This window comes from Papio anubis, chromosome 11 (genome assembly GCF_008728515.1).
Source record: "Papio anubis isolate 15944 chromosome 11, Panubis1.0, whole genome shotgun sequence".
Classification (NCBI taxonomy): Eukaryota; Metazoa; Chordata; class Mammalia; order Primates; family Cercopithecidae; genus Papio; species Papio anubis.
The window spans coordinates 13,801,183-13,828,689 of NC_044986.1; the positions used below are offsets into that span (position 1 = coordinate 13,801,183).

General features: G+C 54.8%; 1 protein-coding gene across 9 annotated transcripts in view; it reads right to left on the bottom strand.

Annotated features, from left to right (window-relative positions):
- Positions 1–1,324: 1,324 nt before the first annotated feature.
- GRK5 (G protein-coupled receptor kinase 5) overlaps positions 1,325–27,507 on the bottom strand; it is a 251,195-nt gene continuing 225,012 nt past the window's right edge. For 5 of the 9 annotated variants that reach the window (XM_017944378.3, XM_017944377.3, XM_021943742.2 and 2 more), the window contains 8 exons: positions 24,791–24,981; positions 21,518–21,555; positions 19,172–19,261; positions 17,371–17,579; positions 12,745–12,882; positions 8,336–8,473; positions 7,866–7,997; positions 5,499–6,158 (listed from right to left, as the gene is read on the bottom strand). In XM_017944378.3, the coding sequence (XP_017799867.1) occupies positions 6,060–6,158; positions 7,866–7,997; positions 8,336–8,473; positions 12,745–12,882; positions 17,371–17,579; positions 19,172–19,261; positions 21,518–21,555; positions 24,791–24,981 (1,035 nt within the window). In that variant the 3' untranslated portion in view covers positions 5,499–6,059. The other 4 variants (XR_002524477.2, XR_002524476.2, XM_021943739.2 and 1 more) reach the window with 4 other exon arrangements.

Here is a 27,507-nt window from a genome sequence, read left to right on the forward strand (position 1 = left end):
AGAGGTGGGTGCTCCTCCTGCCCAGCCCACTCCATCTGCCTGGGAAGGGGCCAAAGCTGCTGGGCAGGGCAGTGTAAATGGTGAGTGGGGCTGGAGTCATGCGGCTGGCGTTTCTCCCGCTGACACCCTGCCTGTCCCAGGAGAGACGGCAGCTTCTGTCTGCCTGAAGGCTGGCTTGGGCAGTGGAGGTTCTGGAGTGGTGAAAGCCCCAGAGACACAGCTGGGCCCTGAGGACAGATCCTCCCCGTGTCTGTTCTGAGATCAGAGCATTTCCTGCTCCACTACTGTGTCTTCTGCCCTTGAAGGCTTCCCACATGGTCGGCAAATCCTCGGCCATGAGTTCCCTCCATTCTTCCATCCTGGGAGAGCCCCTTCCTCATCCCACCCTCACTGCCAGCCGGCCCCTCTTTCTCTCTGTCCAATTCCACAGGGTCCCCCAGTAAGCAGATTCTTCCCCAGGCTCCAGGCTTGGCTGGAGTGTGGCTCCAGGTAGGGCTGGGTGTGAATGAGTGTGAGGTCAAGGCCAGGCCCCTGCTCAAAGCCAAGGCCTCTGTGCTAGGTGGCACACGAGTTCCCACTGAATCCTCCAGCAGCCCCATCACTGAGGTGTGATCCCATTTACAGATGAAGACACCGGGGCTCAGAGTGGCCTGTTTACGGTGATATCATCAGTAGGGTGTCGGCTGAGTCCAAGCCCTGCTCATTCTATTTATTGTTGTTTTTTTAAATTTTTACCTTTATTTTAAACATAAACATCTCAGAGTAAGCCCTGTTCATTCTAACAGCTAAGGCGAGCAGGTGGAGGGAGACAGAAGAGGTCTTGGGTCCCAGATCGGGAATCCCCGTTCTGAAGTGCAAGGGCCGCTGTGCCTCACTGGCTGCTCCATGTTCCAGCATGTGCCTGGCACGGTGAAGCCTGGACAGCCAGAATGGCCCCCTCCGCAGAGCCTGCCTCTTCTGCATAAAACCGGGCAGGGGGGACCTACAAATGCGCCGTTTGGTGTCATGGTGCTGCCACTGACTCGAGCCCTTGTCGCCCAGCTCCTCCTCGGTGCCAAGTGGCCGGAGCACTTCTAGAACCATTTGCTGGGCTTGAGATCAGAAGCCAATGGCTTGGTAAGAATTCAGGTTTTCTTGGGCCCTGCCCACTGGAGCTGGGCCATCTGTGGGTAGTTCAGGGGGTGGTCAGTGTGGGGTCTGGGTTTGGGTGGGTTCCACTGTCAACCTTAGGAAAGGGTTAACCCAAAGGCCACAGATATCTTGGGGACAGCTGTCGTATGCAGAAGAAACAGAACAAGAGCTCAGCAGCAGGAGAGAGACGCCATGCTATTTCAATTAAGGAATTTATTTCTCTTAAAAACAACAAGAGTGGTTCCATCTAGATCCAGCGGCACTGTGACACGGTAGACGGAACACACAGAGTTAGAGCAGTGGGAGAATGGAAGCCGCTGCCTTCAGGAGTGACCGCCACCATGGAAGTTTCCATTCATTAATGTCCAAATCTCCCTGAAAAAAAATTAGAAAGTTTTGGATGCTAGAAGGATTATTATTATTTAACAACACCAACAGCCACTAAACTCTTCTAATTGAGAACACTTGCTTAGGGACTGTTACAAAAATGACTTCTTGATGGACTGGGGAAAGACGTCTAGATTCCACTTCGGGGGAAGTGTCTTTCTCTGCCAGGGAGAGCTGGCTTTTCAAATGTTTTCAATCACTGTCTCCGGCACAAGCCTTTATGTTTAGGCCAGGGGAGACACCCCCGGCCTGTGCAGGGTCTGACTTGCACACGCTGAGCTTCAACAGCTGGGTGGTGGGTGGGGAGGGCAGGTGCAGAAGGGGTCTCTGGGAGAGGAGGCTTTGCGATCGTGGTCTACTGTGATCAGGAAGATGGAAGCTCTCTGTGTTCATAATTCACACAGCGATGTCACTTCCAAATGCACAAAGACTTCGTACTCACTATCTTTCCACAGCCAGGGTTAAAAAGTTCGAAGATCCCATCTCAGAGTGTCGGGTTATGAAAACAGGAGACCACCTCTTGGAAATACAGGTATTCAGAAGGATGTGCATGCACACCAGGGGACCCCAGAGGACAGCTGAGTGTCACTCAGGCGTTTCCTCTTCTTCTCAGAGATTGCCGATTATCCAGGAAGCCACCGTCCCCTTTGGCAAGGCCTGGGATGCCAGGCTCAAGGAGGTGGCAGTGCCCCCTCCGTTTTGAGGGCAGCAGCTCAGTGGGGAAGTCAATCGGTAGCTGGAACTGACAACCGAGCCTTTGGGGAAAGGACAGGGTGTGGAGGAAGAGGAGGGATTTCTACAGTGGGGCCAGGCTCCTAGGAGAGGCATGGAGATTTCCCGGTTTCAGGAAGGGAAGGCCTTGGTATCCCCAGGGGCTCACCTGGGCTCTGATCCTACTATGCTGTCAATGCAAAGGCTGTGTGTGTCCCCAGGACTTCCCACCACTATTTGTCTCGGCAGCTGCTTGCCGATGTGTGTACGACCCAGGCTGCACAGCTGTGTCTGTGGGGCAGGCCAGGCCTCCCTGCTCCCGCCCCTCCGAGCAATGCCTTTCAGGAAGCCTCCTGTGGCTGCGCAGGACACAGCAACAGCGGGCAGTCCTGGAGCCCTGGGTTCCTGGCCAAGGAAGAGGCGAGAATGGGTTGCTGTGGGGTGCGAGTGCGTCCTCCGCAAGGCGGGGGCTGGGTCTTCTTGCTATTCTGGGTGGTATTCTGGGTGCCCCCAAGGGACTCAATAAACACTTGTAGGTCATCATGGTGACCATGGCAGAGGCCGCCTCCGTCCACCAGGGACAGCAGCTCATCTCCTGAAATGCAGATGCAGAGACGCTTCTAAGAGACCCCATGTCTCACCTCAAAGGCACGAAGTCAGTGAACATCTGGTGAAAACGATGTCATGCCTGGAGCAAGAAAGGCTCTTCGGTGAAGAGCTCAAATGCATTCAAGAGAGTTAAATCCGTTCACTGTCCAAATATACCTTATCCGGGACAGGTGGATAGGCGGAAGATGTTTGCTTTTAATTTTAAAATACCTTTTTAAAAAATGACCGCTATAGGCCAGGGACAGTGGCTCATGCCTATAATCTCAGCACTTTGGGAGGTTGAGGCAGGAGGATAGCTTGGGTCCAGGAGTTCGAGGCCAGTCTGGGCAACATGGTAAGACCCCCGTCTCTACAAAAAAATTTAAAAAATTAGCTGAGTATGGTGGTGCACATCTATGGTCCCTGCTACCTGGGAGGCTGAGGCAGGAGGACAGCTTGGGCCCAGGAGTTCAAGGCTGCAGTGAGCCAGGATCATGCCACCGCACTTCAGCCTAGGCAACACAATGAGATGTTGTCTCAAAAAAAAAAAAAAAAAAAATTTGGCTATAGAAAACAAGGTTGGAGGAGGGGAAGGGACAGGACTGGGGACTCAGTAGGGAGAAGGCACTGGTCTAAAGACTTCCTTTCTCTTGCCACAAAGCAATGCATGAGCCAGAAGGAACAGGAGGCTTTAACAGGCCAAGTGACTCTGCCCCCATCTCCTCTGGGCACTCAGGGAGGGCTGGTGGTGAACATGATGGAAGACTGAAGTTATCACAGAACCTATGCACAGGCCTTGTGATAGTACCACCAGAGCTCTCGTGACCTAGAAACATGGCAGCCACACTTCTGTCATCTTTCTTGCTCCTTGGGGATTCTCTACTGCAAACGGGCAGGGCACTGGTTTTCAGGAATAAAAAGAGGCTGCTTTCCAACACCAAGAATCCATTTGGTAAGGACTGAGCTGCTATGCACTGGGCAAAAGGAACCAACCTCCTGGATGGGTGGCTGGGGTGGTGGCTTGGGCTGGTGACCGTCCTAGGACAACGGTCCTTCTTTTCATTGATAAAGGAAGTTCAGCAAGAGCTTAAGGATCTTAAAATACCATTCAAAGAGCTTTTCACTTCCTTGGAAAACTTGAATATGGCTGTATTTGTTTTGTATTCAGCCCAAGAAAGGTAATGGAAGGAGCCTCATAAAACAAGAGCTGGTCTTGAACAAAAAAAATACTGCACATTAAAAAGAAGAATTAGCTAATTCTTCTCCCCCATTTCTTTGTAAAAGGACCTCAAAATGATCAGTCCCAAAGGCCAGGACTCTTTCAGAGGCACGCCCCAGGACCCAGGGGTAGAGTCCGGGGGGAAGGCATGGAAACCAGGCCTCATGGCTGGTGTGCTCATGACTGTCCTCCCCACGACTCATGCTCCAATGCTGCCTGCGTCACCCAGAGAAATGTGTTTGGGACGATCACCCCCAAAGCCCCGCTGACGGCCACAGCAGGGGTGCTCACACTGCAGGGGTGCTCACACTGCAGAGGTGCTCACACTGCAGGGGTGCTCACACTCCAGGGTCATCAGAGTGATCTGATGAGCTTTTACACGATGCAGGTTCCTAGGCCCCACTCCCAGGCATTCCCATTCTGTGGTTTGGGGTGGAGCCTGTGAGTCTGCACTTTGACAGGAGGTGCAGGTGCAGCTAGGGCAAGGTCCACATGGTGAGAGACCCTGGCAGCTGCTGGGTGGCAGAGTCAGATACCAGGGACTCAGCCAGGCAGGGGACAGTGAGATCAAATGTTCACCCTGCCCTGGACGGGAGGTGGGAGCAGACTGGCCCCTGGTCACTTCATGGAGGCAGTAGGAGGTGGCCAGCTGCTCCCTGGGGATGGACAGCCCTGCTACAAGGGTCTGGGGGCTGCCTTCAGAGTCCCCTGGGCTGGCAAAGCCACCAAGTCCTCTGGGAGCTCCCGCCTGAAACTTTGAAGTGTCCGATAGATCTTGCCTCTGCCCCACCTTCCTGGGTGACTTTGTCTTGAGCTCTCTGGTGGCCCGGTCTCTCCTTGGGCCTCTTGTTTGCCCGGAGAGACTGCCCCATCCGTGCCACAGGGGCCAGCACATTGGTGGGGCTGTGAAGGTCTCGAAACCCTGTGAACGCTTCAGGGACACGCCGGGTCCCTGGGCCAGCCTCCCTCCCCGCTACAGACTCAGCGGTGCTCCGTTAGGATGAGCGCGTGGACTCACCTCCCGATGCTCCCACGGGCCCCGAGGCTTTGGGACACTTGGGGTTTCCTGACGAATCTTTACGATCCTATGCTTCTGTTAAAAATAGAACAAAAATCCCCCAATGCAAGCCTCTTGAAAACAACTGGCTTTAGCAGTCAGGACCCGCTTAGGAGGAAAGAGGCCCATCGCCCCCCAGGCTGTAAATATCTGGATCTGCGCACCAGCCGCTTCCTGGAGGAAGAACAGACAGAGGTGGGTGCAACGCTGGCTCGGCGTGCCCCTCGAGGAGAAGGGCTCAGCCCAGACGACTCCGAGGGCCCCAGGAGAGGACATTCTGGCTGGGAGGGAGAAGTCCCACATGTGTCTGGAACATTTAATTCAGATCATTCCAAGCCGACAGAAGGGTGATACCAATGTGAGGAAACGGCTCCAGGGATAGATGTGGGTAAATACAAGCAATCCTTTAAAGGTGAAGTGTGAATCACTTTCTACATTTAATAAAGACATTTTCTCATTTGAGGCTCTGGAAGTTGTGAGTCACATTTTTTTTTTTTTTTTTTGTAAACCCCTCCCCGCTAAAATGCCTTGGAACACATGGGTTAACAGTGGCTGCACAGAAAATATACACCCTCAATCTCACTTTCTTTAAATACAAATATACAAAATGTAAACTGAGACAGTAGAGAAATTTACAAAACTTTTCTTTAAAAATCATAAAGACAAAATTCAGTTCTAGTTATGACGCTATTAAAATACGTGCAAGTTGTCGTATCCAATTGGATTTCTATTGCAATGTTCACCAAAGACAAATCCAATCCACCCCGGCCGGGGCCGCCTCGGAAAACAGACCTGAGTGGAAATTTCTTTGAGAAACCTCGAGGTTCTACGTCGACGGGATGGACGGCCTCCTTCCCCGGCTCCTGGGGGGCTCCCCTGGCAGCCCCACCAGAGCAGAAGCTCCAGTACTTCCGCTTCTAAGGAGAAGGTCTGCGCTGGTTCCACAGTGGACTTCCAGAGCCGAAACTAGCTGCTTCCGGTGGAGTTCGAGCTGACGTGGTTTGAGTTTATGTGGTGGTTAAAATTGGTCTTGGAGCTGGGCGAACTCTTGGAATTGTTCTGATGCTGGGGTTGGGGTTGGGGGAGACGGGATGGAGAGAACAGCAGTCAGTCCTGGGAGCCCTGGCGATGGGTCAGGGGCTGCCTCCATCAGCTCTAACCCTTGCTTTTCATGGCCTTTGGAAGTCTCCCCTCAGAGCCAGGTGCAAGGGCCGCCCCTGGAGGCACAGGGCTTTATCTGGTAAATGGGAAGAGCCAAGGAATTAACAGAACCTCCAATCAGGGTGGAGGCGGCCCCCCCATAATATCCACCTTGGTTACGCCTGCAGGCCCAGGGTTACACTGCCTGGGCTGGAATTCTCAGTCTGCCCCTCCCTCGCAGAGTGGCCTTGGGCAAGCAATTCCATCTCCCAGTTTCCTCTCCTGTAACAGGCGAGAAGAGCAGCTTCCGCCAAGGGTGGCTGGGAGGATACAATGGGGCCTCGTATGCAAACGGCTCTACGAGGACCCACCTGGGAAAGATGGGCGGTCGTTCCCATTCCTCGGGCCCTCCCTCTGCATCCCGTGTGTGCTGGGCCCTCCATGTTGCAGAGGGGAGGAGGAGGGAGGCAAGGAACGTTTGCTTCACAGGTGCTGGTGCCCGCGCCGTGCTAAGGGCCGCCACCCATGGCTCTAGGCAGCAGGCATTTCTATCCTGATGTTTCAGGCAGGCAAACTGAGGCGGGAGGGGTTCCATAAGTTTCCACATAACCAAGAAGTGTCAGGGCTGGGTTTGAACCCGGGTCTGTGAGACCACATGGTAATTTCTCTTTCTAGGACCCAGGGTGTTCTTAGCGCGCCCGGCCATGAGGGGAGGGAGAGGTCATTCTTTCTGGAACTTCCATTTTACTTGATGGAAGCACTGAAGTGTTGTATTTTTATATTATCACTGGCCTAGTGTGTCTATCCTGGAGCTGGCTCTTTGGCGGGAGGAGGAAGGAGCAGAACTAGGTGGGGGAACCTCCCAGGCTCCAGGATGGGCACACTGGGCCACAGCTTCCTCCAGGGCCAGGCCACGATGGGGTGTATGGTGGCCCACTTCATGGTGTGGGGTTAGGTGGGGGCCCTTCCCCGGCATTTCCTCCACTGGCTCACATTAGCCCTTACCCAGGGCCAGGCTCTGACTGTCGTTTCCCAAGAGCCCTGTCTCCTCTGGCTGCCAGCTAGAGGGCACAGCATTGGATGGGGGCCATCCCAGGAGCCGGAAGGTTCTGCAGGGTCAGCTTCTACCCCAAGTTCTCCCTGAGCTTATGATGTTCAGTCTTTACATGACTGAGGCTTCACAGGGACCAGAGAGGGCAGTGGTTCTCCACCAGGGGTGACTGTGCCCCCAAGGACATTCAGCAGTGTCTGGCGCTTTTACGGGCTGTCATGACTGGGGAATGGGGTGTTGCTGCATCTGGTGGCTGGAGGCCAAGCTTGCCGTCTCAAATCTTGTGATGCACACGACAGCCCCGTGACAAGGAATTAACTGGCCCCAGGTGCCAATAGTGTCAAGGTGGAGAAACCCAGAGGGAGGGTGAATTTGGGCTGGCTCTGCCCTTCTGCCGTGGGGATCCCATCAGCTGCAGTGGGTGTCAGGGGCCTCAGACATATCAGTTACCCTCCAGGCTGCTACTGCCCCAGACTCCCGAGTCCTCAGAGGGTCTCTCCTGGGGGTCTGCTGGTTTCCCATGGAAGCGAGCCAGGGGTCTTGGGGCTGATGCCAGGACTCGCCAGGCACAGGTGTCTCACCTGACGCTTGAAGATTCTCTGGAGCAGCCCTTTCTTTGGCGGTTCCGGAGGGTGATTTCTGTTCAGATCTGGCGAGAGGGTACCATCAGGTCCAAACACGTTCAGCTCCTTAAAGCATTCTGTTTCTATCATCTGGAGGGGCCGTGAGAAAAAGACACAGGCCATCACCTGGGGTGGTCAGGAAGCCCAGCAGCAGAGCCACTGGGGCTGACCCCTCCCCTGCCGTCACCTGCCCCTGAGCCACACCCTTCCAGGTCTCGGGGGCTGGGCGAGCCTCCCCATCAATGACTGGCCCGTGGTGGCCACAGCTCCCTGCCTGGCCACTGACAGCTTTCATGTGCTGCCTTCATGGAGAAAACAGAAACCACGCGCTCATCCTCCTGCCGCCAAACTCATATTCCTGACGCCTCCCTCCCCCCATCAGTCCCTCCCTCCCAACCAGCGCCAAGCAAGTGGCCTGCCCTGCTCACCTCGTTTTGCCATGGGATGGACACAGAACCCGTGGAGAACTTGGAGTAGAAGTCGTCATCTGTGTGGTCCAGATTGACGCCCTTCACAGTGGAGAACTGCTCGATGTCCAGCACGTCCTTACAGTACACAGCGCGGGGCTGCCGGGGGCACAGGGCTGGTCACACATGTGTCCTGCCTGCGGCTCCAGTGGCTCCAAGCCCAGGCCTTGGGGTTTTAACGGGGGAGCAGAGGGGAGTCTTCCCAGGACCCACCCCCAGAACTGCTGCGGGTGGTGGCTGGAGGGCGTGTGGCTCAGGGGCAGGTGAGTCCAGGGGAGGGGTTGGCCCCAGTGGCTTGGCTGGGCTTCCTGTCCACCTCGGATGACGGCCTGTGGTTTTGTTTTGCGTGACCCCTCCAGGTGGGAGTGCGGCCCTCTCTCAGATCCATGAAGGGGACCCTGGCTGGGGTGACACAAGAGCTCGGGGCACCTGGGTGCCCAGTCCAGGGCTCCTTTTGCCATCACTCCCTTACCAGTACAGGACAGACGTGGGCTGGAGTCCCAGCAGTGGGGCTTATGAACTGTGGGGAAGTCTCATATCCCCTGAGGCCTGTGTCCTATTTCCTTACCGGCAAAATGGGGGCAACAAGGTACCTCGCTGGGGCTGCTGTCAGTGCTGGCCACCGAGCCTGGTGCCCGTAATTGGGAGCTGGTATTATTATTGTACCAGGGCATATCTTTTACCTTACTCATCCCTCCACTGTGCACTGGGGGCCTGATCTATGCCAGGGCAGAGATGAACCTGGGTGGACCTTGCCCTCTAAGAGTTCAAGGTTGGTGTGGGGAGGCTTCCCAGAGGCTCTGGAGATGAGGCCTTTACACAGACGGCCCCAGGTGCGGTGCCAAGGGATCCCCAGACCTGGTGACACGTCTGTCGCTGGAGGGTAGAGGCTACCTCCTGCTCACAGTCTCCTGACATTTGGCTAATTCGAAGGTTGTGAATCAGTGCACTGGCTCAGTGAGGGCTCCGCCATGCCAGGAAGGTTCTAGCAATGGTCTCAGGGCTCGGCACTTTCTGGGACTCTCCCCTCCAGTCTGCTCTGGTCTTCAGCTCAAGGCTCGAGGCCATGCTGTCCCCAGCAGAGCAAACCATGGGCCCAAGTGCATGTGGGCGGAAGCAGGGGTGGGGGCATGGGTGTCCGGGTGCAGAGCTGCGACCCTTCTCTAGTGCCCAAAGCCCGGGGTGCACGCCACCGTGGAACTCAGCGGACTTTTAGCTGGAAGCAAGACCACATCATTCACGTGGCCAGCGCAGAATGAAAACGCAGGGCCCATGTTCCACATTTAGAATTTTAAGATGGCAACAGAGGGCACTGAGCCAGGTGTGGGGCCCAGGGTGCCCTAGGGGGTGCCCAGGTCAAGCTCACAAAACTGGCCTTGGGTGGCTTGCAGAGGAATGTTAAGAAATGAGTGTATTTTAAAAATCTGTAATGGAACAGGAAGTTATCTGGCACACCCAAACCCCTCTTTCATGGCTATTATTTCCTTGGAAAGGTTTCCTTTTAAAATACGTTTTTTATTTTTAAAAAGTGTCAACGGAAGTGAAAAAGATGGTGTCACTAACAGTGCTTGTGGTTTAGGAACGTGGCAGCAGCCCTGACAGTGGTGTGGGGACAACTGTGGAGGCTGGCGGGGACAACCGTGGGGGGCTGGCGGGGACGACCGTGGGGGGCTGGCGGGGACGACCATCGGGGGCTGGCGGGGACGACCGTGGGGGGCTGGCGTGCAGCCTGGGGAGGACCAGAGGGGAAAAGGCAAAGTCCCCAGCTGACAGCGACTTCGCACTCCAGGGCCTGCAGCCTTTGCTCACCTGAGGCCTCAGATGCCAGGAATAGGGGCCCTGGGCCACAGGGTACACGGTGGGGGGAGGAGGGCACTGGCGGGCTGCTCTGTGCGCCTTGCAGGGCTCTGCTACCTCATCCTCCTAATGCCCTGATTCGAGATGGCCAGCGTCACTCCCAGGGTGACCAACTGTCCCTGTGTCCCGAGGACACAGGACTTTCAGTGCTAAAAGCAGGACAGTCCCAGGCAAAGCAGGACAGTTAGTCGCCCTGATCCTCAGGGCCGCCTCCTTCCACACGCTGCTTCTGGGGCCCAGAGCACTCTCCTCCAGCCGTGCCTGGGTGCACGCACGGAGGCCCCGCTACTCTCCAATCTTCCTTAAGGCTGCCTGTTCTCTTCTCTTGTGACTCATATTTCTACTTGTATTTAAGGGGTTTTGCTGACAACCCTCCTTGTCTTCAGACTGGAAGTTCCATGAAGGAAACAACCAACCGTTTTGTGCGCCATGGGATCTCCTTTGGGGCCTGGCATGGGACCTGGAGTGTGCTGGAAGGTAGAGAAATAGTTCCAATGCCATGACTCATCTCAGCCCATCACCATAGCAACAGGTAGCCCAGAGGCCACAAGGATGGCCACCCGGGTTCCAAACTTTGCCACACCCCCAATCTGGGCGCCCACATCCTCTCCCATGTCGGACATCAGCCCAGTGGCACAACCATGATGTTCATGCAGTCATGCTATGTGGTTTCCTGGAATACCAAGGAGTGGCCACTCCCAAAGCCCTTGACACCGAAAACAAACAACAAATAAACGACACACTCCCTGCACGTGGCGCTTCTCACAATAGTGACTCTCAACCCCGGCTGCACGCTCAGATCAGCTGGGGAGGTTTCAAAACTCCCGAAGCCGAAGTCTTACCCCAGCCTCCCTGGGGGCTGGGTCCAGGGTCGAGAGCAATGCTGTGATTACCATTCTCCCCCTGCCTGCTCAAGCTCATGTGGAGATTGAGTTTGCCGCATTCAGTGACTTTCGCTTTTTTTTTTTTTTTTGAGATGGAGTCTCGCTCTATCGCCTAGGCTGGAGTGCAGTGGTGCAATCTCAGCTCACTACAACCTCTGCCTCCTGGGTTCAAGCGATTCTCCTGCCTCAGCCTCCCGAGTAGCTGGGATTATATGTGCATGCCACCATGCCCGGTTAATTTTCGTATTTTAGTAGAGATGGGGTTTCACCATGTTGGTCAGGCTGGTCTCGAACTCCTAACCTCAGGTGATCCGACTGCCTCAACCTTCCCAAGTGCTGGGATTACAGGCATGAGCCACTGTGCCTTGCCCTACTCTTTACATTCTCAGTGGCCCCCGTGTTTCTCCAAAAAGCATTCCCTGATTACCCATCACACTGATGCCATCCCTGGCCGGACAGGGGCTGTGGTATGGTTGCCATGGATACTGATCTGCACCCAGCAGCTTCCCAGGCCCGCTGCTGTCCCACAGGACCAGGGGAACCCCACCTACAGGGGGTGCCAGAGTTCCAAGGACGATCCCCACCTGTCTCCACTCAGGGCGGTACTGGTAAGTGATAACCACTGGTTCTGGGGGAGGGGGATGCAGAGGCCCTGATTTGTACCATTTGCAAATTGCTGCTGTGCAGATGCTACCACTGGGATCTACTGTAAGCTGCCGACGCAAAGCCACTGGACACGGAATTGGGAAGAGATGTGCATATGAGCTCTCCGGAGATGCGGTAATTTGCCTGCAGCACACCACTGCTCCCATGGCCTCCACAGCCCCAGCCCAGCCCCCACCGCCGGCAAGGGGTCATCTGTGAGAGCGTGGCAGGAGCTGAGACACAGGCCTTCCTGGCTTCTGACTCCCTGACTTTACACAGAGCAGGCCCCGAATTCACAGCTGGTATCCCACACAGATCACTCAGCCTCTGCCTGGTCTGCCTCTCTTGGGCCTCTGATCCAGCTGAGAGCTCACGATTTATTGACCATGCAGGGGACTTTCAAGGACAATTCTACCTCAGCAGGAATCTTGCCTCACACACCGACTGGTGGCCCTGGGGACCTCCTGGGAAGACATGACTCCCTATAATGTAAGCTTCTGGGGGAGGGGCCTCTTTTGTTCCTGCCTGGCCCAGAACCTGGCGTCTACAGTAGGTGCTCAATGCATGCACGCTGGTCAAGCTGAACTGAACGTGGTGGCCCTCAATGCTCTTGGAAGCATTCCCCATTCAGTTCTCATTTCACCCTCAAATCTCCCAGGCAGGTGGGAGGCGTGAGTGTTACTGGCTTCACTGGTCAGGGAGGAAACTAATGCTTAGAAGGAATCTGTCCAGGACTCCCAGACCCGGGAAAGTGCCCAAGTCTTTGGAAGCCAGTGTGGGCTCTCTGGCCCATGCCTCTTCTGCACTGCCTGGCGTGAAGTTCATCTGCAGCTGAGGCAAGGAGTGGCTGGGAGGGGACTCTTTGGTCCCCACAAAGACACGATGTGCCCTACACTCTGCACCAGCTCACTGTGAAGCAGCATTGGGGGGCAGCCCTGGGTACCCTGCAAAGGGAGCTGCTGGGGGCTGGGGGGTGCTACTCACGTCTGGAACGAAGGGAGGATCCAACATCCCGGCTTCTAAGCGCTTGAAGTTCATGTTCCTGAAGAAGGGGTGTCTCTTGACCTCTGCAGCCCCCTCCTCCTGGCAGCCCAGCCTCTGCTTTGCATCTTTGGTGAGCAGCTGAAACAGAGAGAGCCCCATGAAGCCACTGGGCCTCTCCTCCTGCCTGAACCTCCTGCCTCCACAGTGTCTGTGCCACCCAAGACATGCTGCCCCACCCTGCAAAGGTCTCGCTTCAGGGCTGCCTCTGAGTCTTGGCATGCATCTGTGCTCACACCTTCACAGCCTGGCTAGATGCCTGATGGACCAGGGGAGCAGGAATCTTGTGTTTCTCCCAGGACTACAGACCTCGTTCCTGGGTTATGGTGGGCACTCATTAATGGGTGTCGAGTCAATGTCACCTCTTCTGTGTAGGGTAAGCAACAAAAGGCAAGGACTGCATCGATAGCTCTCTTTTGTTCACGTACTCGGCTCATTTGCACACTTGCACCTCCTGGGTGCAAGCCCCTTCCTGACAGAGAAGACGCTGCCGAGGGACTTGGCCTCTAGGAGTGCTCAGACTCATGGGGGGCTAATCATGCTCAGAGGACACATCAAGGTGATACAGATCAGCACCCCGGGGCCAGGAGGCATGACTGGCTGCCAGCTGGAGGTCAGGGAGCTGCATGGGGAAGGGGTATTTGAGTTGAGTCTTGTAGGACAAATAGGCTTTCAAGGTGTGGGTGTGGGGAGGGGTACACAGGTAGAGGGAACTGCACCAGCAAAGCAGAGTGGCAGGGCGTGCAGGGTGTGTCTGGGGAATATCCAAAACACGTTTGACTTAGCAGGAGGAGGGTGCAGAGGTCGGCCAGCGGGAGGGGCTGGTGGGGGGAGATGATGGAGGATCAGAGATGGGTCAGGGGGAGGGGCTGGTCGGGGGAGATGATGGAGGATCAGAGATCCGCCAGGGGGAGGGGCTGGTGGGGGGAGATGATGGAGGATCAGAGATGGGTCAGGGGGAGGGGCTGGTCGGGGGAGATGATGGAGGATCCTGAAGGCCGGGTCGGGTGGTAGGATTTTCATCTGGAGGTAGAAGGAGCCAGGGATGGCTGAGGTACGGGAGTGTCTTCATCAGAACCAAGAGGCAGGAAGGTTACCAGGAGAGGAAGAGGCTTTGGAAGCAGACACCCGGGTGAGATGGGATGTGGCTGTGAATGAGGCCGGAGGGCTGGACCCGCGCAGGGGTCCTCGACTGGCCGTGGCAGCCACATGACCACAGGGCCCCGGCCCCTGACCCGCACTCCCAGCGCCCCAGCCTCATGATTCTCTCTTCTCCTCTGCCCTACTGAGCGCTGCACCTGTATGCAGTTGGTGTCTACTAAATATCTGCGTTGTGGTTAAAATTCGGAGCAGCCTGCATGGGGGGAGGGGCGCAGCCTTGTTTTTTCCCAGTGCCCCGTGCACTTTGCTCATATTCATCCCACGTACACTTCCTGCTGGCTCCTGTGGGGCAGGCGCTGCGCTGGCTGGGGACGCCGGGAGAGTGAGTAGCCACATTGGCCTCCTGGGTCTCAGGGTCTGGAGGGGCTGCCCCCCAAACAAAGGAATCGAAGGTGGCACCAGGGCCAGCACCAGGTTCCACCCTTGAAAGGACTAAGCAGAGAGCTCAGTCGCTCACAGCGTCGCCCTCTAATGCCCCCACAGACCGCCAGGCTGGCGGCTCAGGGTCTGGTGCTCATGCCTCTGCTTCTCTCTCTGGGGGCTTCACTGTTTAACAAAGGCTCAAGCATTGGGCTGGGCTGGGCTGGGCCCAGGCACTGCACTGTTCTAAGTAGTCCCTCAGAAGCAAGTCTCCTTCCGCAGAGGCTGCAGTGGCTGGCCAGGAAGGTGGCACAAACGAGGGCGAGAAAGGCGAGGGGTGGGCTGGGAGAGCTGGGCCAGGCTACGCGTCAGCTCCTGCCAGGTGGGACGGCAGCCAGGGCCTGAGGCTTCTGCTTTTCAAGAGAAGCCAGAAAATCCAGGTTATTATATGAAATCTCCACATTTTTAAATCTTGGCAATGAACCTACCATTTACTTCTTTTGAAACACCCTGTGCAGGTTGAACCAAACACCCCCCTATATGTTGCCGTTTGAAACCCTGGCATCCAGTCAATGGTTTGCAGCCATGTCGTCAGGTAAGGAATTTGCAACCATGCTATCAGGTGGACACCAGGAGAAGTAAGAGGAAGAGAAGGTGTGAGCTGGGATGGGTGGGGCAGGCAGAGTGGGCTTCCTGGAGGAGGAGAACAGATGGGCTGGAAGGACAAGTGAGACCAAGATGGCTGAAGGGCAAGAGGGAGCTGGAGCGGGGGCTAAGGCCCAGGGCTGGGACTGAGCAGGGGCTTGGGGAAGATGGAGGCTGAGGTCTGGGCCCATGGACTGGGCTCAGGGGACAAAAAGGTGAGATATGTGAATTTCTGGGCTCCAGAGAAGGGGGAGCGGCTTCTGTGGCTGCTAAGGTAGAATGGGGGACAGACCTGGGGGCCAGAGACCAGCTTCCTCGCCGATTGTGGAGGGGCCCTTTTAGGTAGGCCGGACTGGAGCCACCAGAGCCTAGAAATAGCCCTGTGAACCCGGGGCCTGTGAGCTCTCCTGGCAAGTCAGGCTCTGCAGTGTCCTGAGCTGCCGCCAGCTGGAGGGGACACGGTAGGTCTGGATGCCAGAGATGCTGCAGTCAAGGGCGTGAAGGAGGCCTAAGACCAGACTCCCAAGACCCAAGATCATTTGTAAGGGAAGCTGCAGCAAGGCCAGAGGCTTCCAGAGGACAGTGGTTTTGTACCCACCGGACAGGTCCTCTGGGAGCAGCAGGCTTTCTCTCAGTGTCCACCAGGGGGCAGCAGAGGGACAGCAGTGCCCTGGTCCAGGGTGCAGCGGGAGATCCCAGCTCCAAAGCCAGGGGCCAAGGTGGGTGACTGGGGTCCGGGGGTGAGACTGGGGCCCTCTCCACCTCGTCATCCTCTTAGTTTGTCCCATATCCCTGCTGAGATCTCTCAAGACCTGCTTCTCTGATTGCCTGGCCCTGACCTGGGACATTTGGTGATGCTCTGTCCACGGCTGTCTGACCCCATCTTTCCCTTGTCTAGTTTTGTTGCACCTGACAGGTATCTCCCAATGAGACAGCCAAGCATGGCTCGCACCCACGTTTCCATGTACTCGACCAGTGCTGCACTGCTCCTCTGGTTCCCCCACCCTAGCCCTGGCTGCGATGACCATGTGGCTTTCTCTGAGGCCCCAGCTGCACGGCGGGCCAACAGCTGTGGGGTTAGGGTGTGGGTCTGCTGTACACACAGGCCTTCTTCCCACAGCTCTGTGAGGTGAGGATGAGGTTGGTGACAGGAAGGGGCCGAGGAGAGGTGTTTGGCTGCAGGAGAGGGGCCTCTGGGGTGAGGAGCCGAGCCAGATCCTCCTGGGGCCGCTCGCAGTGCAGCCTCAGGTCTTCCTGAGCAGAAGCATTGCAACTTTTAATCAACTCCCGGGCCTGCTGCTTCCTAAACTCCGGGAGCTGCCTGGGTTGTCAACGCACACGCTGAACCTGCCCCCAAAGTCGCTGAAGATGTAGAGGGGTGGGAAATGTGGTTCCCGCTCCCAGACTCGGCCTGCCCATCTGTGGCTCCGGGTACATGGGGCTCCAGGGAAAGAAGAGGAAGTCTGTGGGCTGGCAAGTGTGGAGCTGGGTGCTCTGGCCCTTCCTGTCCCTGTAAGGCTGGCATTAGAGGGCAGCTGCTTGCAGTGGGGCTGCCAGCACAGCTGTGCTGGGGACCATAAGGAGGAGGGCCCCAAGGGGGCACGGCTGGACTTGGGGGCTGAGAGCCAGGCAGGAGCAGGAAGTAGCCATCTCCCCAAAAAGCCACTAGTCCTGGTTCCCAGGAAAGGGCCTGAGGACTGGCGTCGGGGGGCCCAGGGGCAGGGCGGGCACGGGCAGACTCCACTCCCATATCCCCCACTTCCAGTGGCTCCTGTCACTCCTTTATCTGGCTTCCAGTCCCCACATCTGGCCCCACCCACCCAGCTTGTGTAATCGTCACTCCCACCATGCCCTGCCTTTGGGTGGGTCAGACCTCACTATCCCTAGACCCTGCCACGCAGGAGCCAGGCTGGCGTGACCAGCAGTCCATCTAGTGATGGAAAACTTTGTTATAAGATGTTCAAAGACTGCAATAATCACCCCCACCCCCTGCAGCTCTTCGTCTTAAACCAACACCTTGGGATCCAGAGGTGGAGGGAGCAGGAGGCCCAAGGGCAGGGGCAGGGGCTTGACTCAAGGTTGCTTTGTGTCTAGCTCAGACCACCGCTTCTCCGCCCTGTGCAGACCCCCACAGGCTGGATGTGAGGGTGTTCCACACTGTTCCCCTCACCCCCCTTCCCTTGCTTCCTGGGTGTCCCTGCCCTACCCAGACTTTCTCCTGGAAGCCTCCGCTGACCACCCCAGTCCGCAGCAAGGAGTGCCCTCAGCTCTAGCTTGGTGGGCTGCACCCCCCACCACACCCTAGCATGCTCAGATCCCTGTCCCTTCAGCCAGCGTTTGCTGTTTTGGGGACAGACTGGGGCCAGGCCCAGGGAGGGTAGCGTCTGGCCACCAGGAACTCACCATCTTGCAGATGGACTCGGCCTCCTCGGAGAACTTGCGGGAGTACACCTCTTCGGTCTCCAGGACCCGGCGGTCCACCTCCTCCCGCTTCACCTTCTCCTTGCGGCCGCGGAATGGCGACTGGCCCTCGATCATCTCATAGATGAGGCAGCCCAGGCCCCAGTAGTCGGGGCTCAGGCCGTACCTCTGGTTGTTCAGGACCTCTGGAGCTGGAGGCAGAGGAGAGGAGAGAGGAGTGAAGAGTGGGGAGACAGCTGGTGGTGCTGCTCACTGAAGGCCTGGAGGTTCATGGCTGGGACAGTGGCTGCCACCAACTCCTACTCCACCAACTGCTGTGAATACCACCTCCTCCAGGGAGCCTGCCCTGATGACTCTCCTCTGTGCCCCCGAAGGACTCTGATTGTAGCTTTAGAACTCTGACCACTGTGGATGGAGGTGTCCTGCACTCTTGATGTCCCCTTGCCTAGAACATGAGCTACTTTATTCACTACTGTAACAAGTACGACACCTGGCACAGAACAGGTGCTACTGGTGTATTTGTTTCAATGAATAAAGGTGTATCTACTCAAATTAAAGATGATCTTAAATTTATCTGTAATTCAAACAATCTCTTGCTATGTCTTCTCTACCACTTTGATAAAGTGAATTACAGATTCACCATAGAAATACAAAAAAGATAGTTCTGCATCATCAGCACGTATGTCTGGAGGGAACTGCATCCACACACGTGCTGGGTTGCACACGAGAGCCTGGGCAGACAGATGCATGGAGCACTCTGCAAAAGGAGACCCAGGCAAATGCACACACAGGTAGGCAGATCTGTCATCCACCCATCCATCATCTATCCCATCCATCCATCCATCCATCCACCCATCCATCCATCCATCCATCCATCCACCCATCCATCCATCCACCCATCCATCCATCCATCCACCCATCCATCCATCCATCCATCCATCCATCCATCCATCCATCCATCCACCCGCCTACATCCCTATCAATTGTCGATCAGCATTCACGTGGGCACACACACACTTACACACAGACACATACCCCACAGGTTGCCAAATGTCATGCAATCTGAAAAGGGCCCTCTAGCACCAGAGACAAGGTACACCTCCCATGCAGCTGCTGTTGGCACCAGCCTGACCAGAGGGTGGCAGCGTGCCTGGTCCTCGGAGCTCTCTGGGGCCCCTGCCTCTCAGGGGAAGGAGGGTAGGTGTGTGAAATGCACAGGAGGAAGCCCAGGGCGTGCCCCAAATTCGATGGGGGATTCTAGGGCACAGGACTTAACTCTGGGTCTCTTCCCTGCAACCCCCAGGACTCTGGTCTCGGAGCAGACTAAGGCAAGGCGTCAGGAACCGAAGGCTGCTCTCTACTGGAATCACGCTCGGTGATGCCGCAGCTGTGCGCGCCTCTCATTTGGGGGCTCTTCTGAATTACCTCCTTCCTCTCAAGGGTCTCTCCTCCTAGACCTCTGCTTCAATGTGGCCTCCCCTAGCAGCACTGTGTGCGAGGCCCCGACCCCTAAGAGTGGCTTGGCTTTGGACACAGGTGGGGCTGGGACCTGGGAGTGCAGAGAGCTCAGAGCAGTCATCACATCTGGGGCCCCTGTGCTCCTCCTCCCCCTGGCTAAGGCCGTCCCCTAGCAGCCCCGCAGAGACTGTGGCTCTGCGTGTGATCAGCAGTGCACAAAGAGGCAAGAGGCTCTGCGGGCAGGCTCTGGGGGCTCGGCTGGCGGTGAGCAGGGGTGGCCCCAGTGGGTATCGGGGTGCGTTGACAGAGGCAGCCCAGCACTCACCCATGTAGCCAACAGTGCCCACCCGGCCGCGGATCAGGTCTCCCTCGGGGATCTTCACAGCCAAGCCCAGGTCTGAGATCCTAATGTGGCCTGAGGGGGACAGCAGGGTCAGTGGGTTCCCAGGACAGCCGCATGGGCGCCGGGCCTTGCTGTGTGCCCATGGGCAAGGCACACGAGCTCTTGGCACTCTCTGTCCAAGGATAACAGGGACCCCAATCTGCCATCCCAGGGTGACCACAAGACCCTTGGGAGAGTGCAGGTGTGGGAGGACACAGGAAAATGCCCACTCTTCAGGAGTGGAACATAAAGATGCAATAGGATGCCTGGACCCGGCTGGACGTTGACCGACCTGCCTAGTCAAAGGCTGAATGGGCCTCTTGGACGGCTGAGGTCACAGAGGATCTTGGCTGGGTTCTGGGATTACTTCATGGGAAAAATGTGAGGTCTTGCTGGCATTCTGCAACAATTTGCTTAAGGGGAAAACACTATAAAACAATTTGGGAAGCAGCTCCCAGGCCTGCCTTGCTGGTCTCTGGAGGTTGGTTGTTTTTCACTTTAGAGAAACTAGAAGGGAAAATGTCTGGTCTGACCCAGCAGAGCCTGGAGATGAATCTGAGCTCACAGCCCAGCACTGACCCGAGAGCGGGAGACGCCGAGCTGAGCTCCACTTCGGTCTTTGTCCCTCCCGCGGCCCACCTGGGCAGGGTCACAGCCACAACTTACCCCTGCAGGAAGGAGCACGTCCCCTTCCCTTCCCTGCCTATGGGCAGCAGGGCCCCATCCCCACCCCTCCAGCCTAGATGTCAGCAAGGGCCAGTGTCGAGACCCCGTCAGGCTGTAGCTGCGTGGACTCCCTGGCTCGGTGGGAGCGGACAGTCAGGACAGCAGAGGAGCCGGGTGGGCTTCGTTCTGAGACCAAGGGAGGCACTGGGCTCCTCCAGAGACGGCGGCAGGCCTGGGCCCTCCGACCGCCCCTCCACAGGGCAGTATCGCATGCAGACCTCTCTTCAGGTCATCAGCGACCTAGTTTCTCCCCTCCCTCTACTGGGGACTGCCAGGGTGTGGGGCCTGCTGGCAAAAGACCCAGTTTCTGCCCTCGGCTCCCCACTGATGCTGCTGGGTGACTCTGGCAGGATGGCTCCCCTGAGGCTCAGTTTTGCCATCTGTAAAATGGGCACAGAGATGCTGTCTTAACCTTCTCTGTGCAGGTGGGAAGATCTAGTCAGATCAAAGGTGTGGAAATCACCCAAGCACAGTGGCTCACGTCTGTAATCCTGGCACTCAGGGAGGCTGAGGCGGGTGGATCACTTGAGGTCAGGAGTTTGAGACCAGCCTGGTCAACATGGCAAAACCCCCTTTCTACTAAAAATACAAAAATTAGCCAGGCATGGTGGCACATGACTGTAATCTCAGCTACTTGGGAGACTGAGGCAGCAGAATAGCTTGAACTCGGGAGGTGGAGGTTGCACTGAGTTGAGATCACACCACTGCACTCCAGCCTGGGCAACAAGAGTAAAAGTACATCTCAAATAATAATAATAATAATAATAATAATAATAATAATACAAAAACTAGCCAGGTGTGGTCACGCATGCCTGTAATCCCAGCTACTTGGGAGGCTGAGGCAAGAGAATCACTTGAACCTGGGAGTCAGAGGTTGCAGTGAGCCGAGGTCATGCCATTGCACTCCAGCCTGAGCAACAGAGTGAGACTCTGTCTCAAAAAAAAAAGGTATAGGAACTATTTTCCAGGTGTGAGGCTACACAGCTATGAGGGTTACTGTGCTTGTTCTTGCTATTCAGTGCCCACAGCCAAGAGAAAATAATGATGGTAATGCACAAACATAATGCCTAAGACATTTACAGCTGGCTAGACTGACGAGCAACTCCCTCTCAAGCTGTCGTGTAGGAGCCTCGCCACAACCCTCTTCCCTCTGGGTGGGCAGGGCAGGGCAGGACGCTTTGCTTCCATTTCACAAACAAGATGAAAGGTGGAGAACTTAGTGGAAGTTAAGTATTTGCCCAGCGTCTCTGAAATTCTAGACTCCTTGCTCAGTGTGCTGTAGAGACCGCGCCTGGCCAGAAGTTATTTTAACACTTAGAGCCTTATGATCAAAGGGAATTTAAAAAACTCTGAATTTCTATGTCTCTCTGAACACTTCCTGTTCACCAAGCAGGAGCTCTGTCCATGCTCACAGCTTTCTCTCTTCCCCAGGTACCCAGCACTGAGCAGTGGGAGTGGGGCCTGTGGTCAGTCTCCCCAGCTCTCTCTGAGAATCCCTGGGAGGCCCTTTGCTTTCTCTGGGTTGCGACGCTCACCTCAGCTATCGAGTAGGAAAAGACTTACCATAATCATCTAACAGGATGTTTTCAGGTTTCAGATCTCTGAAAGGAAAAACAATGAGCATCAGAGTGTGGGCATTCTGGGCAGGTAGGATGCACTGGCATCTGGTTGACCCCTCAGGCTAACCAGGCCTAAGTGGCCACAGGCTGTTTCCTTCCCACCTTGTGGCTCAGGCTGTCTGCTTTGAGTCAAAATGATCTTCAGCTCATTTCTCTCCTTCCAGTAATTTAAAGCAACACTGCTGTTTGCCACAGGCATTTCCCAACCCTGGAGAGTGACTGGGAAAGTTAGGAAAAGGCCAGTCATGGCCCCTGTTCACACATCAATGACTCTAGGGCTGAGGATACTTCTGGTGGGGTAACAGAGCCCCTCCAAGGCTGGGAAGACCCTGCAGGTCTCAGGAAGCCCTGAAGGCAGAACAGGGCCTGGAGTGAAGGGAGCTGCACAATTGGGAAGAGAGGATCGAAGGGGAGAAGGTGGGGGTATGGGAAAAAGACCCCCTTTGGGATGGGGCCTGCAGGAGACTGGCACACTCCCCAACTCCAGCTACACTACAATGCTGGAGAAAGCACAGCCACAGGGCACGGCGTAGGTGTGGCTGCCTTATCCTGTCCCTAACGTCTCTTCTCTTGATGATGGAATCTTGCTCACAAGAAGGGGAGCCTCTGCATTCCCAGGATGGGGGGAGAGCCAGCAGAGGAGATGGTTTTATAGGAAAAAGTCTTCCCTATGGGTAAAAGAACAGCCAACAGGAGTGTGTGCAACTCATTAAGCCATGGGACGAACAGTACACAGGATCTGGATGGAGGCTCCAGTTCTCAATCACTCAGCTTTGTTTATTTAACTGATGGCAGCTGTCCTCATGCAGAGTGGTTAATGTACCCAAATCCAGCCAGTGAGCCTCATCAAATGATAACTGGTGTTTGTATATCCTTATTTATCACAAAATACTTTTGTTGCTGTTGTTATTTAAACGGCATTCTTTTGATGTGTTAACAATTCCAAATAAGGGCAGGAGCCATCATCTCAACAAGCCGGCTGCCAGCAGGCTAGCAGGGCAGCTCACTAGTGGGCACTGGTCAGAACCGAGCCCAGAGAGAGGCCGTGGCGAGTGGTCACAGTCAGGGAGGAGGTACTGTGGTTCTTTTTGCCCCTGGAAGAAGAGAAGCTGGAACTTGGAGGGCTTTCTTTTCTCTTTTTAAATAAAAGGCAATCAAGTAGAGAATTCTTTGTCCAACCCTTAGGGAAAATTTTCCGACTCTTCACTTGAATGACAACAAAATAGAAACATAAATGGGGGGATGGTATGGGGGGAAGGCCATGTCATCAAGACCATTCTTTCTTGTTTTCAAAACCTTCCTGGTCCCAAGATGAGCTCCACTGTAAAGGTCTTCAGACTGGGCTGTGTGTTGGGGTCTGCCAGGACCAAGCAGGAGGTTCCCTCCTGTCCGAAGTTTTAGGGCTTTGGATTTCTTTGCATCAGGATGCTCTGTCCTGGCATCTTTTGGGATTGCCCTCCCACCTCCCCCTTCTCAATAACTCTTCTCCCAAGTTACAGAAGAAAAGCAGCTTCCTCCCCTCCCGAGTATGACTGTAGCGACCCACTCCAGATGTCAAAACCCCCGGTTCCAAAGGACTGATTAGAAATGAGATCTACTTGGCTGGGCACACTGGCTCACGCCTGTAATCCCAGCACTTTGGGAGGCCAAGGAGGGTGGATCGCGAGATCAGGAGATCGAGACCATCCTGGCTAACACGGTGAAACCCCGTCTCTACTAAAAATACAAAAAATTAGCCGGGCGTGGTGGTGGGTGCCTGTAGTCCCAGCTACTCGGGAGGTTGAGTCAGGAGAATGGCGTGAACCCGGGAGGAGGAGCTTACAGTGAGATCGCACCACTGCACTCCAGCCTGGGTGACGGAGCAAGACTCTGTCTCAGAAAAAAAAAAAAAAGGAAAAGTTATTTTATTTTATTTTGAGACAGAGTCTTGCTCCATCACCCAGGCTGGAGTGCAGTGGTCATCTTGACTCACTGCAATCTCCAGGTTAAAGCGATTCTTTAGCCTCAGCCTCCCAAGTAGCTGGGACTACAGGCATGTGCCACCACGTCCAGCTACTTTTTGTATTTTTAACAGAGACAGGGTTTCACCATGTTGGCCAGGCTGGTCTCGAACTTCTGACCTCAGGCGATCTGCCTGCCTCAGCCTCACAGAGTGCTGGGATTACAGGTATGAACCACCACACCTGGCCAGAGAAGTTGTTTTAACACTTAGAGGCTTATGGTCAAAGGGAATTTCAAAAAAACTTGTGTGTATCCATATATTTGTTTTAGGGCCTTCTGGTCAAATGGAATTTCAAAAACTCTTATATGTATCCATATATTTGTTTCAGAGATGTACGCTCATCAGTGAAAGACTTTCAGGCAAAAAATATTATTAACATTCTGGGGGGATGGAGAGAGTGAAGGAAATGATAGAAAATTCCTCATCACTAAAGAGCTTTCTGTGCAGTTTTTGGATAAATGCAGGTGCAAATCAATTCGCTATAGCAACTAGAGATTCCACTGGATCCCTTGAAGAGTGTAATGTAACTGCTCAATTTCAATATATCAAAAATTGTCACTATTTTCAATATGATGGAATATTTCAAATGTCTACGTAAAATGCAGTGTCACAGAGATTTTCAAAATTCTTTCAGAAGGACTGGGAGAAAAATCTGAAGGGCACTGCTCCTTGTGAGTGGAATCTGGACCCCTGGCCCTACAATGTCCAGGTCCCTATAGGATTGAGGTCGGGGGGGATAGGGGGTGAAGACCAGAACAAGCTGAGGACAGTGTGGGGTGGGACAATGGGCCACTCTATTCTGCTTGCGGGCAGTGACCCCACCCAAGTCTTCCCAGGGCTGATCCCAGATAGCGGCCACCAGGCCCCTTCTGACCTTCCCTGGGTGCTGGGATGGAGGCAACTGGAGGGAGCAGTGGTCACGGCCCGTTCTCCTTGACTTGAAGGAGTAGTCAGTTTCGAGAACATCATTTCACTTGCTTGACTTCCCTAAACTTTGGAGGCTGGAGAACACGAGCCAGAGGGTGGCGACCTCGCTTCCTCAGTGCCGGGGGCCCCAGGTTCCTGGAGTGGAAAGTCTGTTCGACTCTGCACCCTCCCCTGGTGCTGACCAGGGCTGATTCCCAGAGCGATGGCGACCACCTGCCCGAGGGTGCGGAGGCGCTGGCCCCACCCTCTCGGACTTAGACTTGGAAGGCCTCAGTGCCCTCCACTCACCGGTAGACGGTGTTCTCGCGGTGGAGGTCTTCTAAGCCGCAGAGGATCTCTGCCGCATAAAACAAGGCCCGCTCCTCCTCGAAGCCGGGGTTGCCCATGTTGTAGATGTGGAACTTCAGGTCGCCCCCGTTCATGATGGTCAGGACCAAGCACAGCGCATCCTTGGTCTCGTAGGCATAGGCGAGGTTGACCTGGGAGCGCAAGAACAGTGCCACGGGGAGGTCATGAAAATGGCCACTCACTTCCGCTTCCCTCCTCAGGATCCTGGGAACTGGGGTGGGAGGGAACAAAGGAGCCTCACCCTGCTCCCCTGCACCCAGATGGCCTCTGCAGTGACCCTGTCTACGGCCTCCTTGGCTGATAAGGGGCTCACACCAGCTCCTCCCATTCAGTGGCTCAAGGTGAGAAGGCCAAGGTGGGTAGGACAGGCTGGCACCCCGACCTCCCAGTGAATTCAACAGGATGGCGTCTGTGCTCCCTCCACAGAAGCACATGTGTGCATCAGCTGCAGAAGACTGGATGGTGCCTTGTTGGCCAGTCAGAAAAGCAGGGCTCACCTGCCCTTCTAGCTGTGGAAGCCATTATCACAGGGCCAAATGAAGGTGAGCTGGAGGGGCAGTGGGGCTTTGGGAAGTGGAACACAGCCTGGTAAAGGCTTTCTCTTGCATGCAGGATGTGCCTGGTTGATATGGTTTGGCTCTGTGTCCCCACCCAAATCTCATCTCGAATTGTACTCCCATAATTCCCATGTGTTGTGGGAGGGACCCGGTGGGAGATAACTGAATCATGGGGGCAGTTTCTCCCATACTGTTCTTGTGGTAGTGAATATGTCTCACAGATCTGATGGTTTTATAAGGGGAAACCCCTTTCATTTGGTTCTCATTCTTCTCTTGCTACCGCCATGTAAGAAGTGCCTTTCGCCTTCTGCCATGATTGTGGGGCTTCCCCAGTCACGTGGAACTGTAAGTCCATTAAACCGCTTTCTTTTGTAAATTGCCTAGTCTCGGGTATGTCTTTATCAGCAGTGTGAAAACGGACTAATAGAGTAAATTGGTACCAGTAGAGTGAGGCAGTACTGAAAAAAATACCCAAAAACGTAGACACGACTTTGGAACTGGTAACAGGTAGAGGTTGGAACAGTGACGGGCTCAGAAGATAGGAAAATGTGAGAAAGTTTGGAACTTCCTAGAGACTTGTTGAATGGCTTTGCCCAAAATGCTGAGAGTGATATGGATAATAAAGTCCTGGCTGAGGTGGTCTCAGATGGAAATGAGGAACTTGTTGGGAACTGGAGCAAAGGTGACTCTTGTTATGTTTTAGCAAAGAAACTGGTGGCATTTTGCCCCTGCCCTATAGATTTGTGAAACTTTGAACTTGAGAGAGATGATTTAGAGTATCTCACAGAGAAATTTATAAGCAACAAGGCATTCAAGGGGTGACATAGGTGCTGTTAAAGACATTCAGATTTATAAGGGAAGGACGACATAAAGGTTTGGAAAGTTTGCAGCCTGACAATGCAATAGAAAACAAAATCCCATTTTCTGAGGAGAAATTCAGGCTGGCTGACTAAATTTGCATAACTAACAAGGAGCTGAATGTCAATCCCCAAGACCATGGGGAAAATGTTTCCAGGGCATGTCAGAGGTCTTCACAGCAGCCCCTCCCATCACAGGCCCAGAGGCCTAGGAGGAAAAAGTGGTTTTGCAGGCTGGGTCCAGGGTCCCTGTGCTGTGTGCAGCTGAGGCTGAAACAGGCCAATCTAGAGCTTGGCTGTGGCTGAAACGGGCCAATCTAGAGCTCGAGCCATGGTGGAAACCCCAAGCCTTGGCAGCTTCCATGTAGTGTTGAGCCTGCGAGTGCACAGAAGTCAAGAATTGAGGTTTGGGAACCTCCGCCTAGACTTCAGAAGATGTGTGCAAACACCTGGATGCTCAGGCAGAAGTTTGCTGCAGGGGCGGGGCCCTCATGGAGACCCTCTGCTATGGCAGTGCAGAAGGGAAATGTGGGGTCAGAGCCCCCACATGGAGTCCCTACTGGGGCATGGACTATTGGAGCTGTCAGAAGGGGGCCACCGTCCTCCAGACCCCAGAATGGTAGATCCACTGACAGCTTGCACCGTTTGCCTGGAAAATCTGCAGACACTCAATGCCAGCCCATGAAAGCAGCCAGGACGGAGACAGTACCTTGCAAAGTCACAGGGATGGAGTTGCCCAAGGCATCAGCATGATCTGGATGTGAGACATGGAGTCAAAGGAGATCATTTCAGAGCTTTAAGATTTGACTGCTCTGCTGGATTTTGGACTTGCATGGGGCCTGTAGCCCCTTTGTTTTGGCCAATTCCATCCATTTGGAACAGCTGTGTTTACCCAATGCCTGTACCCCTATTGTATCTAGGAAGTAACTAACTTGCTTTTGATTTTACAGGCTTGTAGGTGGAAAGGACTTGCCTTGTCTCAGGTGAGACTGTGGACTGTGTATGGACTTTTGAGTTAATGCTGAAATGAGTTAAGATTTTGGGGGACTGTTGGGAAGGCATGACTGGTTTTGACATGTGATGTCCTGAGATTTGGGAGTGGCCAGGGGTGGAATGATATGGTTTGGCTGTGTCCCCACCCAAATCTCATCTTGAATTGTACTCCCATAATTCCCATGTGTTGTGGGAGAGACCTGGTGGGAGATAATTGAATTGTGGGCAGTTTCTCCCATACTGTTCTCGT